Source organism: Myotis lucifugus, unplaced genomic scaffold (assembly GCF_000147115.1).
Source record: "Myotis lucifugus unplaced genomic scaffold, Myoluc2.0 scaffold_995, whole genome shotgun sequence".
In the NCBI taxonomy this organism is placed as follows: Eukaryota; Metazoa; Chordata; class Mammalia; order Chiroptera; family Vespertilionidae; genus Myotis; species Myotis lucifugus.
In genome coordinates this window covers 36,901-52,332 of record NW_005872043.1, presented here as the reverse complement: position 1 = coordinate 52,332, position 15,432 = coordinate 36,901, and the positions used below count along the sequence as shown (strand labels likewise).

Here is a 15,432-nt window from a genome sequence, read left to right as displayed (position 1 = left end):
GGGGGTTACCACAACATGAGGAACTGTATTAAAGGGTCGTGGCATTAGGAAGGTTAAGAACCACTGCTGTAGAGGCAGGTGAGCAAGGCCATCTGATTCCTATAGCCAGGCAGTACCTTAGCCCTCTCTCTCACGGCAATTGTGCGTCAGAGTAACCATTCATCCATTGCTCAGGGTCTGCTGTTCAGCCACGCCAAAACTCCATCTCTTTTTTGGCTTATACCTTTGAGCACAACATTAAATCCCTCTGTTGCCTGCCTATGTTGACCCAGGATGTCATGGTTCAATTTCCAGTGAAGGCACATGCCCACTTTGTAGTCTCAATCCCCGGTAGTGGGTGTATAGGAGAATCCCCGGAGGAGGCGTGTAGAAAATCCCTGTAGAGAATCATCATTGATATTTCCATCTCTCTCTTCCCCTCCTTTCCTCTCAGAAATAAATAAAAAATCTATATATATAAAAGCCTAAGTGACCATTCGAATGTTGAACTGGTAGCTATGACGTGCACTGACAACCAGGGGACAGACAGTCAGTGCACAGGCATGGAAACATGGAACAGACTGATGAATCTCATAGGGAAGAGGGGAGGTGGAGGGCAGGAAGTGATTAACCAAAGATGTTATATGCATACTAGAGGCCTGGGGCATGGATCCATGCACCGGTAGGGTCCCTCAGCCTGGCCTTTTTGGATATGGCTAAATCCATGCACCAGGCCTCCAACATCCCCCTACGGGTCCTGGATTGAAAGAGGGCGCAGGCCAGGCCAAGGGACCACACCGGTGCACAAATCCATGCACCGGGCCTCTAGTATATATATACAAAAAAATCTCGCTGTGCCCCATTTCTGTATTGGAGAAGGTAGTTTATAAATGTACTACCCCACAAAATGCAGTTTTGCAAAACATACATGTGGCAATTGTTATAATGTGCTAACCTGGGTTATGACACATAAAATCTAAATGTCTCTCTTATATTTAATATACATTTTATAGTGGGGAACTAAATGGCAGTTTGTGCTTTAACTATGAAGTTTCTAATTGTTTTGGCTAAACTATCATGAAGCCAAGTAGTATAGAGCCCAAGGTTTTATACTAAGGAAACAAATATCTCCCTTTTCTTAAAGAGGGAAATAGTAATTTTCTAGATATATCAGCGGTTGTGTCCCCACCATAAATCAATGCTGTGAATATCCAAAGACCAGTCAGATAAATTAGTCAGTATTAGACTTTTATCAAATACAGTTTACTTTCAGTATTATTTTGTTTTGAGTTCAGGTGTACAACATAGTGTTTAGAATGTCATATACATTACTTAGTGTGTCCCCCTCTGATATTTTCAGTACCAAACTGACCTCATACATAGTTATTGCAATATTATTGACTGTATTCCCTATGTCAGGGGTGGGCAACCTTTTTGTGAGTGCGTGCCAAAACCAGCAAAATCTCTGACTCAAAATTTTTCTGCATGCCAACCCTAATTTTTTAAGAACTTGTTACACCTACTTGGTATCTCTTAATGTGTACGTATGTGAAGAACCTTGAAGAAATAATAAAATTCATTCGAGGGACACAAACACAGTATATGATGATGAAAAATATATTTATTTTTTAATGTATACATGTACACTGATAGTCTGACAGAAAAACTTTATGACTCAGTTTGATATTATCAGTGGGACTTTTGCTGCTGCATCACTGATGACAGAGATTTTACATCAGGTTTATATTTTGTGACCTTCAGAGATATGCAAGAACTACTACTTTCATCCACCAGGCTACTCCTATTATGAGACTTAACAAAATTCATCACTGAGAATAAAGATTCACAAGCGTATGTGGATGAAACCAAAACACTGGTCGGATCTAGGAAGGCAGGGAGAGTTAAGGCAGAGGCATAGAAATTGCTCTTCCCCTCTCTCATCAATCCATGTCTATGGTCTTTAAGATAAGTTGTTATGTAAAATTATTTATTTATCTAAGATGCACCTACACTGAATTTATCTGAAAAATAAAAAAGTTGATATTAAGACAAAAATTGTCAATGGAAGATTATAAGAGAGGGTTTCACGTGCCAGCAAAAGTTACTGGCCTGCCATGTTTGGCACGTGTGCCAAGGGGTTGCCCACCCCTGCCCTATGTTGTACTTTATATCCCTGAGATTATTTTGTTGGTGTTGTTAATCCTCAGGATATTTTCCCATTGATTTTTACAGTGAGTGAAAAGGAGGGGGAGAGACAGAGAAAGAGAAACATCCATGTGATAGAGACGTATCTATTGGTTGCCTCCAACGTGCATGCTGGCCAGGGCCTGGGATCAAGCCTGCAAACAGGTCACATGCTGTTGACCAGAAACTGAATTTGGGTCCTTTAAATCCTTGGAACAAGGATCTGTCCACTGAGCCAAGCCGGCCAGCACCCCCAAGACTATTTAGTAACTACCAATTTTCTCTTCTTAATCCCTTTACCATTTAATCCCAGTTCCCCAACCTGCTCTCTCCTCTGGCAACCACCAGACTGTTCTTTTTGTCTATGAGTCTGTTGAAATTTTTTTTTTCTCTTTAGATTTAATAAATATGTGAAATCATATGGCATTTGTCTTTCTCTGACTGATTTATTCCAGTGAGCATAATACCCTCTAGTTCCATCCATTCAGAAACTTTAACTCAGAATTGAGATGAGCTGCTGGGAGGCATAGACTTCAGGAAGCAGGACATTTAATGAAAGAATAATCACAACTGCACTCACCTGGCTTATTACATAGTCTCCTAGGAACCCAGGATGAGCAGGAAAAATTTCCATTCTGTCCAGAGTAGTGTCCCCCAGGGGAATCCTGTGCTTGGAGATTAGAGTAACAAGAAGTAAATGTGCCTAATGAGCAGACATAGAGCACGTAAATACAGCTCTACTGCAGACCCTCACCATGTGCAACCTTTGGTTGGAAGGAACTTGGTCTTTTTTTTTCTTTTTTGAAGTCCTATATCTGTCTGGGAGACCAATGCATGTCTCCTTGTTGTCTTGTCTGGGACAGATCTCCGGTCTGCATCACCAACCATCCAGGCAAGGATTCAGACTGCCACAGGGAAACCTTCCTCTCAGAATTTCCATCCAGGTGAGTCAGACAGCCCAACAGACATGGCAGGAGAGGATCAGAGAGACTGAAAGCCAAGAACTTGTACATAAAGTCACCACAGAACCATTCAAACATACCCCAGGTACCAGTGATCACTGTGGTTGTCAGCAGGCTTTACTAATACATTAATGTATTTATTCATGATGCTCAAAGGAAAGTGAACACTGCACTCAGAAAGGCAAGTGCCAATGTTGACAATTAAATGGTATTAATAGCAGACAAATTAAGAAAGGGCATTGAGGTGTAAGTCCTTCCAGTAGAAGTAGACCACAAGTTCAAGGACTTTATCAATTAATAGGAATAGACAAATAGGTTATTAGCTATGGAGTAATATATATTGATGTGAGAGCATTTTTTAAATTTTATGATGAGGAATATTAGACAATGTTTCCATATGGATGAGAAAGATCCAGACCCAGAAGGCTGCAAATACACTTTTGCAATCACAGTGCATGAGACATACATTTCACAGTATGTTCTCTCACCTTGGCTATTCACATTAAAAAAAATTTATTAGGTAGGTGAAAATGAGTAAGATAATGAGATTCACATTGTAAATATTTCATTACCTATAAGAATGAGAAATGTAATTTGTTGGTTTGTAAGGCATTTTAAGTCTGTGTTAAAATTTGTTTGTGCAAATTATTTTCTTTACTTGTTTATTAATTTATTTTAAATTAAAGTATAGATGACAACCAATATAACGTTCACTCTGTTGTACCCTGAAAGTTCGTTGCTTTTGAATAGTGTAATCAAAGTGTTTTCATTAATTTTTATGTAAGTATAGTTTGTATACAATATTAAGCTAGTTTCCGGTACAAAACATATTGATTCAACATTTATATACATTACAATGTGATTGCCACACCAAGTCTAGTAATCATCTGTGACCATGCAGACTTATCACAATATTGTTGGCTATATTCTCTTATTCAATTTTTAGATTGGACTCTTTCAAAATAAGAATTGGAGATTTTTATACCAACTTACTGTTTTCCATTTAGTTCTTACATGTATTATATAAGGTTTGTGGAGAATGAATAATGTTCATTAATTTTGTGTGGTCCAAACTGTCAGTCCTACAGTGTTCCCTCCATTGCTTTAATAATTTTTTAAATTGAAGAATAATTGACATAACGAATTATATTAATTTCAGGAGTACCACATAATGATTCTGTATTTGTATATATTGCATTATAACCTCCACAGTATGTCTGGTTAACATCTGTCACAATAATAGTTGCATTTTTTTCTTGTCATAGGAACAATTAAAATATACACTCTAGCTACTTCCAAGTACACAAAACAGTATTATTGGCTACAGTCACCATACTGTGCTTTATACCCCAACCATTCCCCTTTTTCTTTTTCTTTTTATTAATGAAAGAATTGAGTAAGACACAGAATTTTTTATGTGTCTTCACATTTAAAAGGAAACTGTAATGAGAAATGGGACTAGAGATATTCTAAAGGAGACCAGACATACACAAAATACGGAAATTAGTTCCTTGATTCCAAAATATAGAAGGTAGCATTTATGCTAGGTTACAAATGCTTACTTGTGGAAAAATTAGTCATGATACTTTTCCTATATCCTGGTAGTCACCGCCACCACATGGAACTAGGGAACCTCACAGGATTTTCAGAATTTCTTCTTTTGGGATTAACAGAGGAACGAGAATTGCAACCCCTCATATTTGGGCTTTTCCTCTCCATGTACCTGATCACTGTGTTTGGAAACCTGCTCATGATCTTGGCTGTCAGCTCAGACTCCCACCTCCACACGCCCATGTACTTCTTCCTCTCCAACCTGTCCTTGGTAGACATCTGTTTCACCTCCACCACCGTCCCAAAGATGCTGTGGAACATCCAGACACAGAGCAAAGTCATAACCTATAAAGGCTGTATCACCCAGATGTATTTTTTCGTATTGTTTGGGGGACTGGACAACTTCCTTCTGACTGTGATGGCCTATGACCGGTTTGTGGCCATCTGCCACCCCCTGCACTACATGGTCATCATGAACCCCAGGCTCTGTGGACTGCTGCTTCTGGTGTCCTGGATCATTAGTGCCCTGCATTCCTTGTTAGAAAGCTCAATGGTGTTGAGACTGTCTTTCTATTCAGATTTAGAAATTCCACACTTTTTCTGTGAACCCAATCAGATGGTCCAACTTGCCTATTCCAACACCTTTCTTAATAACATGGTGATGTATTTTGGAGCTGTGTTCCTGGGTGGTGGTCCCTTTGTTTGTATCCTTTACTCTTACTCTAAGATAGTGTTCTCCATCTGTGGAATCCCATCAGCTCAGGGGAAGTATAAGGCATTTTCTGCCTGTACATCTCACCTCTTGGTTGTCTCCCTTTTTTATGGGACAATCCTAGGAGTGTATTTCAGCTCTGCTGTTACCCAAAGCTCACACTCAAGTGCAGCAGCCTCAGTGATGTACACTGTGGTCACACCCATGCTGAACCCCTTCATCTACAGTCTCAGGAACAAAGACCTAAAGAGGGCCCTGAAAAGATTGTATGGGATGGCAGTTATAAAAGGACAACTTTTCCTTGGGCTGAAGAAATGCACATGACAGCTGGACTCAAAGCCTCAGAGCCAGATGTCATGATCTTTAGATCAGGTTGTGGAAGTAGAATGTACTCTCTCTGCTCATTTTTGGATTTTCTTTTTCTATGATTTCTATATAATTTAATTGTATCACTTTATTAATTTTTTGATTTTGTGAGATCTGACAGCTTTTCCTTTGTTGTTTTTCTCTTCTCCCAAATGATTCCCAACCTTGGATGAAATATTTGGAAATTCCCATTTATCTCATGAGTCTACATGGATTTCTTAAGAACAATTTTTTTGTAACGAAATTTATCATTCTGCATAATTTTTCTTTCATTTTACTAAAGAACAATCAGGAGTTGTACCACTTCTATTGAAATAAACTGCACTTGGTAACCAAAGCCATTTATATCATTTCATAGGAGAGGAAAATTTAAGAGCTCAGGTTAACCCTGTTCGTACTTCATTTCTTCATATATCACTATCATAACTGCTCTTTCTGAAAATGTAGACTTTATCATACAGTGTGTGTTATAAGAGGTCACTGGGTTCTCTTCCCTCATTAGGACCCTGTATCTTATTTAGCTTGATGTTCATATTCTTACCAAAGTCACTGACGAACTGACAAACAAATACATGTCTCCAATTCTAGTCGATGTTGGAACACAAATTTCTATAAATTGTTTGACATAATATGTCCTTCGGGTCAGAGATGACTTTAAGTGTGAGGAAGCAAAACCTTGAGTCAGACATTTATTACCATGCAAACTATTTTTTTTCATGGTATATGTTTACTGATTGATGTATGTAAGATCAGTGTTCATATGTAAAGGGATTTATCAATTTGATGCTTTGCTTGGCGTAATGATGTTTTCTATTGAACTATCTTCCTGCTTCCACTATGATACCCTCTATTGTTCTAAATGAAGCATCTCACCCTACTCTAACTATTCTCATAACCACTAAAATATTAGGGTATTAACAATATCATTCATTATGTATACTAATGTGTGATCTATAGATATGTCATATATGTACTAGTACATGAGTGACCAAAGGATGACACACTAGGGAGCTTGGATTCCTGTCCAGTTCTGTGACTGTCATAAGTTTTGCACAAACATGCATATTCTTTCAACCTCTTCTGGTCACCTACAAGGGAACATCAATGGAGATACTTTTTAATGCAGTTATCTGAAATAAACTTCAATGACAGAGTAATCATGACTGTTACCTTCAAATGTCTGTACAAATGCCTAGAATGAGGAATAGCATATGATTATAATTCATCTCAGTTTTATTTGCTTTTATCATTGTATCAGATAGCTGTTGCTATATAACAAGCCATCCTAAAAGGACTTGTTTGACTATAATGCCTTCATAATTAAATGGGATTGTATGGTGGGACATTGTTCTGATCTATTCTGGGCTCATCATGAGTTGCTCCTTATGATTCCAAACTTCTTTCATGATGTTTTGTGCATCTGTATTTCACTTCTTTCTTCAATCAATATGTGATATTTAATGCATATATAAGTGTGTTTGTGTTGATCTTACAGTTGATGTAAAAATAGTTTATCGAATGTTAATTGCCTTAATTTAATATCATAGTTCCCATATTTATATATGAAACCTTGCTTTCTTCCCAGATATAAGATATATTCACCACCACTGTCCTGTGTGATGCAGCTACTTGTGCTCCTGATCTGACATCAGTTATCAATCACTAGAATTTTTAATTCTAACTAATTTATTGAAGTATAATAGCATAAAACAAACTGAAAACATTTTAAATATACAACTTGTTGAATTTAAGAAGCCATATATCAAAAAAGAAGCCATATATAAATTAAGAGTATATAGTGGGTAGGTCCATTTATATGTAAGTTGAGATGATGCACAATAAGTTTTAACTGCATTAAGTTACTGTCAAAAATGTACTCCACCTGTCTTCAGTTTTCTTCTTTCTGAAGATAATGTGGAATAATAAACGTTACTTCAAACGGATGCTGCAAGGGATAAATAAAATGTTAAATATACTTTGTTGAGTCCAAAGAAAATGTTCAAGCCTGAGCAGTGTGTGTAAGTGTGTTCACTTGTATATATATTTCATGTACACACTAACACTTATATATGTACATGCACTTATGCTCATTCATAATCCCATCTATTATTATGAAAGACACCTTGAGAGGAATTTGAAGAATATATAAATAAAAAAGAAATGTCTGAATTAACATGAAATAGAGAAATATAAAAAATTTGACACAGATTTAAAGTGAAATGTGTGACCTTAATTTTAATGAATTATTTTTTCTATCTTAGTGTCTGAAAACCACAACATCAGAACCACATTTACATTTATATGATGGGGAATTTCTTATACTATGTATGGGGCCAAATAGCTTCAAATTAGCTCTATTTTTTTCCATGTAATGTGGGATTTCAACCCAAAATACCTTTGCCCACGGGAAGCTAGCTGAATGATTTGCAAGGCTTAACCTCAGTTCCCTCTAACAATATCTTACTGGATAAATGTTTATATCAGTTTCCCATTGCTGTTGTAGCAAATTACCACACTAGTGACTTAAAAAAAAAACACATTTTCTATCTTAAAGTTCTAGAGAGCAAATGCCTGAAATGGGTATAAAGGGCTTAGAACAAAATGACTGCTGGGCTTGGATTTTCTGGGTGATCCAGGGTGCAATGAAATCCTTTTCCAAATCCTTTCCTATTCTCAATTCCTATTCCAGATTCTACAGTCCACCTGCATTCCTTGGCCATGGCCCTTCCTCCAACTTCAATACCAGCAACATAGCTTCTTCAAATGTGTCTCTGACTCCAATCCTTCTTCTACACTCTTCCACATTCAGAGGACCCTTGTGGTGACATTAGTCCAACCTGGGTAATCTGAGCTAAGCTCCTTCGCTAATACTTTTATTTCATCTGTCTCAGTTACCCTGCTCTGTCAGCTAACATTCCAAAGCTCTCCTAATCAGGACGTTGACATCTTTTGAGGCCCTTATTCTGCCTACGACAAAGCCCTTCTCAGGTATAAATTATTTTGATGTCACTGTGGAGACCTAAAATAAAAGAATCAAACACAGAATTTTCCTCCCCTTTATAGTGAGAGAAAACTTGTTTTTCAAAATTATATATTCAGAAGATTTCTAGTGGAAAAGACCCCAAATTACCTACACTAGACTCTGACCCAGAGCCATGACCCACCTACTCAAAGTGTGGTCCACAGACCAGGAGGACCTGCAGCATCAACATCACCTGGGGATTTGTCAGAAATGCAGTCCCTGGGCCCATTGGAGACGTGATGAATCAGAATTTGCATTTGAGCTGCAAACTTTGGTGATTTGTATGGCTATGAAATGGAGAGGTGTTGGTCTAGAATAGGTGTTCCCTCCTTTTCACAGTTGACACGGGGAGCTGTATAACAACTGTACGTGCTGGGAGCTGTCCTGTGCATTATAGGTGTTTAGCAGCCTCTTTTCAGATATTTTATTTATTTTTTAAATATATATTTTATTGATTTCAGAGAGGATGGGAGAGGAAGAGAGAGACAGAAACATCAATGATTAGAGAGAATCATTGATTGGCTGACTCCTGCACATCCTACACTGGGGATCCAGCCCAAAACCCAGGCATGTGTCCTTGATTAGGATCAAACCCAGGAACCTTCAGTCCTCAGGCCAGCACTCTATCCACAGAGCCAAACTGGCTAGGGCTCTTTTCAGACATTGTAATATCCCCTGGGGCAAAGTCATCTCTGTTTGAGAACCACTATCCCAGAATGTCAGCATTGGAATTGCCCTGACTGATTCTTGTCAAAACTCTGTGGGGGAGGGCGGAAGACTTGGTTGGGAAGTTTGTAAGGAGGAAATTCTGACCGTGGGGAGTTGGCTGCAGGCAACTTCCCCTAATTGCTCCTTGACCTTTCCAAACAAGTCTGTGTATGTGCAGATCCTCGGGTGTTTACCAGAATCTTTTTTTTTATTGTTTAAAGTATTACATATGTCTCCTTTTTCCCCTATAGACCCCCTCCCCCGGCCACTACCACTACCCACACCAGGACAAGCCCCCATCACCCCAGTGTCTGTGTCCATTGGTTATGCTAATATGCATGCATACAAGTCCTTTGGTTGATCAGTTACCCCTCACCTTCCTCGATCCCTCACCCCGCCCCTGCCCATCCATCCATCTCCCCTGCCTTCCATTTTAGGTTGGAGGGTTTGTTCAGAAGTCTCTGTCTCATGATCTGTTTTTGTTCATCAGTTTATGTTGTTCATTATATCCCACACATGAGTGAGATCATGTGATATTTATCTTTCTCCAACTGGCTTATTTCACTTAGCATAATGCTCTCAAGGTCCATCCATGCTGTTGCAATTTGTAAAAGTTCCTTCTTTTTTATAGCAGCGTAGTATTCCATTGTGTAGATGTACCACAGTTTTCTAATCCACTGGTCTGCTGATAGGCACTTAGGCTTTTTCCAAATCTTAGCTATTGTAAATTATGCTGCTATGAACATTGGAGTGCATATATCCTTTCTGATTGGTGTTTCTGATTTCTTGGGATATATTCCTAGAAATGAGATTATTGGGTCAAATGGGAGTTCCATTTTTAACTTTCTGAGGAAACTCCACACTGTTTTCCACAGTGGCTGCACCAGTCTGCATTCCCACCAGCAGTACATGAGGGTTCGTTTTCTACACATCCTCACCAGCACTTGTCTGTTGATTTGTTGATGATAGCCAATCTGTTAGGTGTGAGATGATACATCACTGTTGTTTTGATTTGCATCTCTCAGATGATTATTGACTTTGAGCATGTTTTCATATGTCTCTTGACCTACTGTATGCCCTCTTTCAAAAGTGTCTATTTAGGTTCTTTGCCCATTTTTTGATTGGATTGTTTTGTTTACTGGATTCTTTATGCTTAATCATTAGGTGTCCTTGCTTAAAGGACACTGCAGACACATGTCCTCCCAAGTATACTTACCCTACTGCTGTTACAATAAAAGCCTGAAGAGGCAGGAGAATGAGGCTTTCTGGTTCCTATAGCCAGGCAGTCCCTTAGCCCTCTCTTTCACAGCAATCATATATCAGAGTAAACATTCATCCATTGCTGAGGGTCTACTGCTCAACCACAGCAAAACTCCATCTCTTTTTTGGCTTATACTTTTGAATACAACATTAAATCCCTCCATTGCCCACCTATGTTGACCCAGGAAGTCATGATTCAATTTCCAGTGAAGGCACATGCCCAGTTTGTAGTCTCGATCCCCAGTAGGGGGTGTACAGGAGAATCCCTGGGGGAAGCATGTAGAAGATCCCCATAGAGCATCATCATTGATATTTCTATCTCTCTCTTCCTCTCCCTTCCTCTCTTTGAAATAAATAATAGTAATAAATAAATATAAATATAAATGGAAATCTTGCTGTGACCAAATTCTGTATTGGAGAAGGTAGTTTATAAATGTACTATCCCACAAAATGTATTTTTGCAAAACATACATTTGGCAATTGTTATAATGTGCTAACCTGGGTTATAGTGCATAAAATCTGAATGTATCTCTTATATTTAATATATATTTATACTGGTGAACTAAATGGCAGCTCTTAATTTGTGCTTTAACTATGAAATTTCTAATTATTTTGGCTAAACCATCATGAAGCCAAGTAGTATAGAGCCCAAAGTTTTATACTAGAGAAACACATACCTTCGCTTTCTTAAAGAGGGAAACAGTAATTTTCTAGATATATCAGTGGCTGTGTCCCCACCATAAATCAATGCTTTGAAGATCCAAAGACTAGCCAGACTAATTTGTCAGTGTTAGATTTTTTTAAACTACAGTTTACTTTCAATATTATGTTGTATTGGGTTCAGGTGTACAACATAGTGGTTAGAATGTCATATACTTTGCATAGTGTGCCCCCCTCTGGTATATTCAATACCAAACTGACCTCATACATAGTTATTGCAATATTATTGACTATATTCCCTATGTTGTACTTTCCATCCCTAAGACTATTTTATTGTTGTTGTTGTTAATGCTGAGGATATTTTCCCATCGATTTTTAGAGTGAGTGAAATGGAGGGGGAGTGATGGAGAAAGAGAAACATCCATGTGAGAGAGACGCATCGATTGGTTTCCTTCAGCACACACACTAGTCAGGGCCTGGGATCAAACCTGCAAACAAGTCACGTGCTATTGACCAGGAATCAAAGTCGAGACTTTCAATCATTGATCAGAGGATCTATCCAGTGAGCCAAACTGACCAGAGGCCCTGTGATTATTTAGTAACTACCAATTTGCTCTTCCTAATCTCTTCACCATTTACACCCAGTTCCCCAATCAGCTCTCGTCTCTGGCAACCATCAGACTCTACTGTGTCTGTTAGTCTGTTGGAATTTTGTGGGGTTTTTTTCTTTATTTTGCTCTTTAGATTTGATAAATATGTGAAATCATATGGCATTTGTCTTTCGCTGACTGATTTTTTCCAGTGACCATAATACCCTCTAGTTCCATCCATTCAGAAACTTTAACTCAGAGTTGAGATGAGCTGCTGGGAGATGTAGATGTCAGGAAGCAGGACATTTAATGAAGGACTAATCACAGCTGCACTCACCTGGCTATTACATAGTCTCCTAGGAACCCAGGATGAGCAGGAAAAATTTCCATTCTGTCCAGACCAGTGTCCCCCAGGGGAATCCTCTGCTTAGAGGTTAGAGTAACAAGAAGTAAATGTGCCTAATGAGCAGACACAGAGCACGTAAATAGCAGCTCTACTGCCAACCCTCACCATGTGCAACCTTTGGTTGGAAGGAACTTGGTCTTTCTTTTTTTGAAGTCCTAAATCTGTCTGGGAGACCAATGCATGTCTCCTTGTTGTCTTGTCTGGGACAGAGCTCTGGTCGGCATCACCAACCATCCAGGCAAGGATTCAGACTGCCACAGGGAAACCTTCCTCTCAGAATTTCCATCCAGGTGAGTCAGACAGCCCAACAGACATGGCAGGAGAGGATCAGAGAGACTGAAAGCCAAGAACTTGTACATAAAGTCACCACAGAACCATTCAAACATACCCCAGGTACCAGTGATCACTGTGGTTGTCAGCTGGCTTTACTAATACATTAATGTATTTATTCATGATGCTCAAAGGAAAGTGAACACTGCACTCAGAAATGCAAGTGCCAATGTTGACAATTAAATGGTATTAATAGCAGACAAATTAAGAAAGGGCATTGAGGTGTAAATCCTTCCTGTAGAAGTAGACCATAAGTTCAAGGACTTTATCAATTAATAGGAATAGACAAATCGGTTATTAGATATAGAGTAATATATATATTGTTGTGAGAGCATTTTTTAAATTTTATGATGAGGCATATTAGACACTGTTTCCACATGAATGAGAAAGATCCACACCCAGGAAGGCTGCAAATACACTTTTGCAATCACAGTACATGAGACATACAGTTCACAGTATGTTCTCTCACCTTGGCTATTCACATTAAAAAAAAATTATTAGGTAGGTGAAAATGAGTAAGATAATGAGTTTCACGTTGTAAGTATTTCAATACCTATAAGAATGAGCAAAGAAATTTGTTGGTGTGTAAGGCATTTTAATTCTGTGTTAAAATCTGTTTGGGCAAGTTATTTTCTTTACTTGTTTATTAATTTATTTTAAATTAAAGTACAGATGGCAACCAATATAACATTCACTGTTGTACCCTGAAAGTTCGTTGCTTTTGAATAGTGTAATCAAAGTGTTTTCATTTCTTTTTATCTAAGTATAGTTTGTATACAATATTAAACCAGTTTCAGGTATAAAACTTATTGATTCAACATTTATATACATTACAATGTGATTGCCACACCAAGTCTAGTAATCATCTGTGACCATGCAGACTTACCACAATATTATTGGCTATATTCTCTTATTAAAGTTTTTGATTGGACTCTTTCATAAAAAGAATTAAACATGTTTATACAAACTGACTTTTTTTCCATTTAGTTCTTACATGTATTATAAAAGGTATGTGGGAAATGAATAATGTTCATTAGTGTTGTGTTGTCCAAACTGTCAGTCCTACAGTGTTCCCTCCATTGCTTTAATAATTTTTTAAATTGAAGAATAATTGACATAACATATTATGTTAGTTTCAAGAGTACCACATAATGACTCTGTATGTGTATATATTCATTATGACCTCCACAGTATGTCTAGTTAACATCTATCACAACAATAGTTACATTTTTTTGTCATAAGAACAATTAAAATATACACTCTAGCTACTTCCAAGTACACAAAACAGTATTATTAGCTACAGTCACCATACTGTGCTTTACACCCCAACCATTCCCTTTTTTGTTTTTATTAATTAAAGAATTGAGTATGACACAGAATTATTTATGTGTCTTCACATGGAAAAGAAAGCTGTAATGAGAAATGAGACTAGAGATATTCTAAAGGAGACCAGACATACACGAAATACGGAAATTAGTTCCTTGATTTTTAGATACATCTAATAGAAAGTAGCATTTATGCTAGGTTACTAATGCTTTCTTGTGGGAAAATGAGTCATGTCACTTTTCCTATATCCTGGTAGTCACCTCCACCACATGGAACTAGGGAACCTCACAGGATCTTCAGAATTTCTTCTTCTGGGATTATCAGAGGAACCAGAACTGCAGCCCCTCATATTTGGGCTTTTCCTCTCCATGTACCTGATCACTGTGTTCGGAAACTTGCTTATCATCTTGGCTGTAAGCTCAGACTCACACCTCCACACGCCCATGTACTTCTTCCTCTCCAACCTGTCATTGGTGGACATCTGTTTCACCTCCACCACCGTCCCAAAGATGCTGGTGAACATCCAGACTCAGAGCAAAGTCATCACCTATGCAGGCTGCATCACACAGATGTATTTTTTCGTATTATTTGCAGGACTGGATGACTTCCTCCTGACCGTGATGGCCTATGACCGGTTTGTGGCCATCTGCCACCCCCTGCACTACATGGTCATCATGAACCCCCGGCTCTGTGCACTGCTGCTTCTGGTGTCCTGGACCATGAATGCCCTGCATTCCTTGTTACAATGCTTAATGGTGTTGCGACTGTCATTCTATTCAGACCTGGAAATCTCCCACTTTTTCTGTGAACTCAATCAGATGGTCCAACTTGCCTATTCCAATACATTTCTTAATAATATGGTGATATATTTTGGAGCTGTGCTCATGGCTGGTGGTCCCTTTGTTTGTATCCTTTACTCTTACTCTAAGATAGTGTCCTCCATCTGGGGAATCCCATCAGCTCAGGGGAAGTATAAGGCTTTTTCTACCTGCGTGTCTCACCTCTTGGTTGTCTCCCTTTTTTATGGAACAAGTCTAGTAGTGTACCTCAGCTCTGCTGTTACCCAAAGCTCACACTCAAGTGCAACAGCCTCAGTGATGTACAGCGTGCTAACACCCATGCTGAACCCTTTCATCTACAGTCTCAGGAACAAAGACCTAAAGAGGGCCCTAAAAAGATTTCTTGGGATGGCAGTTATGAAAGGACCACTTGTCTTAGGGCTGAAGAAATGCACATGACAGCAGGACTCAAAGCCTCAGAGCCAGATGTCATGATTTTTAGATCAGGTTGTGGAAGTAGAATGTACTCTCTCTGCTCATTTTATGGATGTTTTTCCTATGATTTCTATATAATTTAATTGTATCGCTTTATTAATT

At 38.5% G+C, this 15,432-nt stretch overlaps 2 protein-coding genes across 2 annotated transcripts; both read left to right on the top strand.

The window, feature by feature from the left end:
- The first annotated feature begins 4,842 nt into the window (after positions 1–4,842).
- LOC102432612 (olfactory receptor 7A10) lies at positions 4,843–5,712 on the top strand. Its single transcript, XM_023747814.1, has 2 exons — positions 4,843–5,190; positions 5,476–5,712. The coding sequence occupies exons 1-2, from the start codon at positions 4,843–4,845 to the stop codon at positions 5,710–5,712; spliced, it is 585 nt and encodes a 194-aa protein (XP_023603582.1).
- Positions 5,713–14,325: 8,613 nt separating this feature from the next.
- On the top strand, positions 14,326–15,294 carry LOC102432293 (olfactory receptor-like protein OLF4). The gene has a single exon (XM_006107054.1). The coding sequence runs from the start codon at positions 14,326–14,328 to the stop codon at positions 15,292–15,294; it is 969 nt and encodes a 322-aa protein (XP_006107116.1).
- The last annotated feature ends 138 nt before the right edge of the window (positions 15,295–15,432 follow it).

Coding starts and splice junctions, on each gene's coding strand:
- LOC102432612 (XM_023747814.1), top strand. CDS start 4,843: ATGTACCTGATCACTGTGTTTGGAAACCTGCTCATGATCTTGGCTGTC. Junction 5,191..5,475: donor TGCTGCTTCTGGTGTCCTGG/ATCATTAGTGCC, acceptor TGTACATCTCAC/CTCTTGGTTGTCTCCCTTTT.
- LOC102432293 (XM_006107054.1), top strand. CDS start 14,326: ATGGAACTAGGGAACCTCACAGGATCTTCAGAATTTCTTCTTCTGGGA.